This window comes from Fukomys damarensis, unplaced genomic scaffold (genome assembly GCF_012274545.1).
Source record: "Fukomys damarensis isolate Sample0158 unplaced genomic scaffold, DMR_v1.0_HiC HiC_scaffold_9, whole genome shotgun sequence".
Lineage (NCBI taxonomy): Eukaryota > Metazoa > Chordata > Mammalia > Rodentia > Bathyergidae > Fukomys > Fukomys damarensis.
This window is the reverse complement of record NW_022900921.1, coordinates 2,892,426-2,895,779: the sequence shown is the minus strand read 5'-3', so window position 1 is coordinate 2,895,779 and position 3,354 is coordinate 2,892,426. Positions and strand designations below refer to the sequence as shown.

The following is a 3,354-nucleotide window of genomic DNA, read 5'->3' as shown; positions in this document are numbered from 1 at the left end:
ATGTCATGTAAGTTTTTGCTGTTATTTAAACTGAAAAAGTCTTAAGTTTTCACATTTCCATATTGAAGACCTATTTTTAAATGAGCTAATATAATTATCTCATCTAGATTCATACTATGAAATCAATTTATATTTTCATTATGTTACTTGTGCTTATTAGGGGCGAGTATATTTTAAATACATTATATGGTACTTATCACTTTTTTAAAATATACTTTTGTTTGTGCTTTTGTTTTGTCTTTAGTCTGAAATGACATAGCTGTTTAACTTTTCATGCCTAGTGATTTTTGTTTTTTAACAAGATTTCCCTGTGTAGCTCAGGCTGGCCTTGTACTCACTGTGTAGTCCAAGTGGGCTCAAACTCTCAGCAGACCTCCCTCAGCCTCCCAAGTGCTGGGATTGTACTGTGTGCCACCAATTTCAGTGTTAAATAGGGATGGTTTATTTTACGAGTCCTGCTATCCTTTCTTCATTAACACTGTAACTTCTGGCCATATTATATAAGTTTTATTTATAAGAATATATGTGGAATGTTTAGTAAAGTTAACTCTGGTGGATCTTTCTCTTTCAAGTTGGCCTTTGTCAGAGTTTGATCCAAGCCAGATTCGACTGATTGTGTATCAAGACTGTGAAAGGCGAGGGAGAAATGTCTTGTTCGACTCCAGTGTTAAGAGAAAAAATGAGGATACGTCAGTATCGGTAAGCATCATTATTGATTTTTAAAAAAATACTGGGTGTTTTCATAATTCAAGAAAGAATGAATAGAATTTCAATTGTGATACATTTGTGAGTATAAAACATAAAATATGCTGTTTAAAATGTATAGTCCTGATTTTAAGATTAAAAAAAGAAATACTTGTTTTGTGTAGTCAGGTGTTATTTTATAGTTTGACATTTATCTCCTTATGTAATTGTAAGATATGACCACAGTCTGTTCTGAACCTCTCATTTTGAATTTATGCAAAGTGAAATGAAATTATTTGTCTGAAGGTACAAGGCAAGTTAAGTCTTTAGCCCTTAGAGCATCATATGTTCTCCTTAAAGTAGGGGTAAGAACTTTGCTAATTTTCATTGTCACATTTGGAAGTATGTTGTGAGCAGTTTTGTAGTAGTATATGTTCATCCCCTTGATTGGCCATGAAAACATAGATAATGCTGTTGCCATTATACACACTCGGGCTTGCTATATAATACTGGCACAGTTTCTTTGAACACTTAACGTAGCCAGATGGATCTATGTTTAAGACTCTTGTAGTTAGGTTTTAGTATTTTGTTTAGTATATGACACGGGTGTGAGGGGGAAGAAAACTATAAGAACTAAGAGAAAGTGGAGTGTCAGGATGATCAGTGCCAGTGCAACAAACAAAGACTGATTTTTATTGGCAATCGGAGTAAAGACAAGCTATGTGTGGTTTTTATGGAAATTAATGTAAACAGGCTCATAAAGGGCAAGACAAAGTTTTTTTTTTCTTTCTGGTACTGGGAACTGAACTTAGGACCTTGCATTTGCCAGGCAGGCATGGTGCCACTGAGCTACATCCCCATCCCCCCAAAGCTTTTTAAAATTAGGAACAGAATAGACAAAATATATGGTTGTAACTAGAACATTGTCCTTCTAGTCAGAAGGTTTCAGTTTTGTGCAAATTACTCTAACCTTGGCACGTAGACTTCATACAGACTCATTTCTCAAAATAAGCCAATTGTGGGGTAAACTGTACAAGCTTGCTTGGGCATAATCAAGTTACTGTCCCTTGCAGATCTAAGTGATCTTATCACATTACTGTCTTAGATACTTTTTATCAGTGATAAATGCAGTGCCATATCATGAGTTCCCAGTGAAGTACTATGATCATTCACATATTGATTATACATAAGGATAAATTTTTATAATTGAATTCGTATAACTTTTTGAAAAAGTGAGTATGAATTTTAAGCATTGAACGTTTTATACATTCTGAAGCATTACAGTGGTCCTTATTTGTGGTTTTAGTTATTCTCAGCAAAAAGGAGTATATATAAAATGGAGTACTACTCATCCATAAAGAGTGAGAAATTAGAGGCATTTATAGCTAAATGGATGCACATATGTATTTGTTGTTGTCGTTTTGTTTTTTTTTTTTTTTTTTTTTTTTTTTTATTTTTTTTTTTTTTTTTTTTTTTTTTTTTGGAGACAGGGTCTTACTATGTAGTTGAGAGACTGACCTGGAACTCACTCTGTAGCCCAGGCCAATCTCGAATTCACAGCGATCCTCCTGCCTCAACCTCCCCAGTGCTGGGATTACAGGCATGTACACCACCACGCCTGGCTAGATGCAATTTTTTTTTTTTTTTTTTTTGGTACTGGGGATCAAACTCGGATCCTTTTACTTGTGAGGCAGGCAGTGGAACCTCTGAGCTAAATAAATAGGACAAATACCAAATAGTTTCTCTGGTATATGAAACTGAAAATGTAAATAAGAATCAAAAGATATAATAATGTGAAATTGGAAGAAAAGTTGCAAAGGGGGAACAGTAAGGGGAAGGGGTAAGGAAAAGAGGGGAATGGAATTAACATTAGAAAATGAAAAAATGTAAACAAAGTCTTTGTAAATAGGGAGGGATGGAGGGATTAAAGGGAGGGCAGGGGAATGGGGAAAAAATAAGAACCAAGATAGATTATGTGAAGGTACAAATCTCCAATGATGAATGCCACAGTACTGTATACCTAAAATGGACTAATAAAATTAAGTTTTAAAAGAGTACAGTACAGTAACATTAATTTTTCCTTACCTTCCCAAGTGTAGAGATTACAAGCATGTGCCACTTGGAAGAAAATATTTGTAACTAAAGAATACTATATAAATGTTGTTTATTTAATTGAATTTCATTTATGATACAGAGTTTGGAACATGAAATACAATTATGGATCTAGATTAAAAATTTTCATTCTACCTTTCTCCTATACTTCCTCTCCTTCTAAACAGTATAGTCCTAAAACCATTAGGTATGGCGGAGAACAGATATTAGATGGTAGAGGTACAGTGGACCAGAGCAGAATATCAAAGTCCAGGTAGGTTGAAGAAGATACCTGCATTAAGAATGACCTGGCACGAGATTTCAGCACAAGGTGGAATGAGGACAGTCTTCATCCTGGGTGTCCTAGCCCTAGGAGAATGCTCTTGGAGGGGAGGAGTGATGGGAAAATGGAAGACTGCGTATATCCGTGGAGGTTCGTCATCTGCATATATGTTAAAAACAGCGGAAACGTCCATGTTGGTTCACAGAAGGGAGTCGTAAATAAGGAAAGGGAGAAAACTGCAGTTATGTGGTAGTACTGGACTAGAACTGATATATATATATATATATATATATATA

At 34.9% G+C, this 3,354-nt stretch overlaps 1 protein-coding gene across 1 annotated transcript in view; it reads left to right on the top strand.

Moving 5' to 3' along the window:
• The window catches only part of Fnip1 (folliculin interacting protein 1), a 67,505-nt gene continuing 64,151 nt past the window's right edge, over window positions 1-3,354 (top strand). The window contains exons 1-2 of the mRNA XM_010639847.2: window positions 1-7; window positions 539-699. Of these exons, the coding sequence (XP_010638149.1) occupies window positions 1-7; window positions 539-699 (168 nt within the window). The remainder of the gene's footprint in view (window positions 8-538; window positions 700-3,354) is intronic.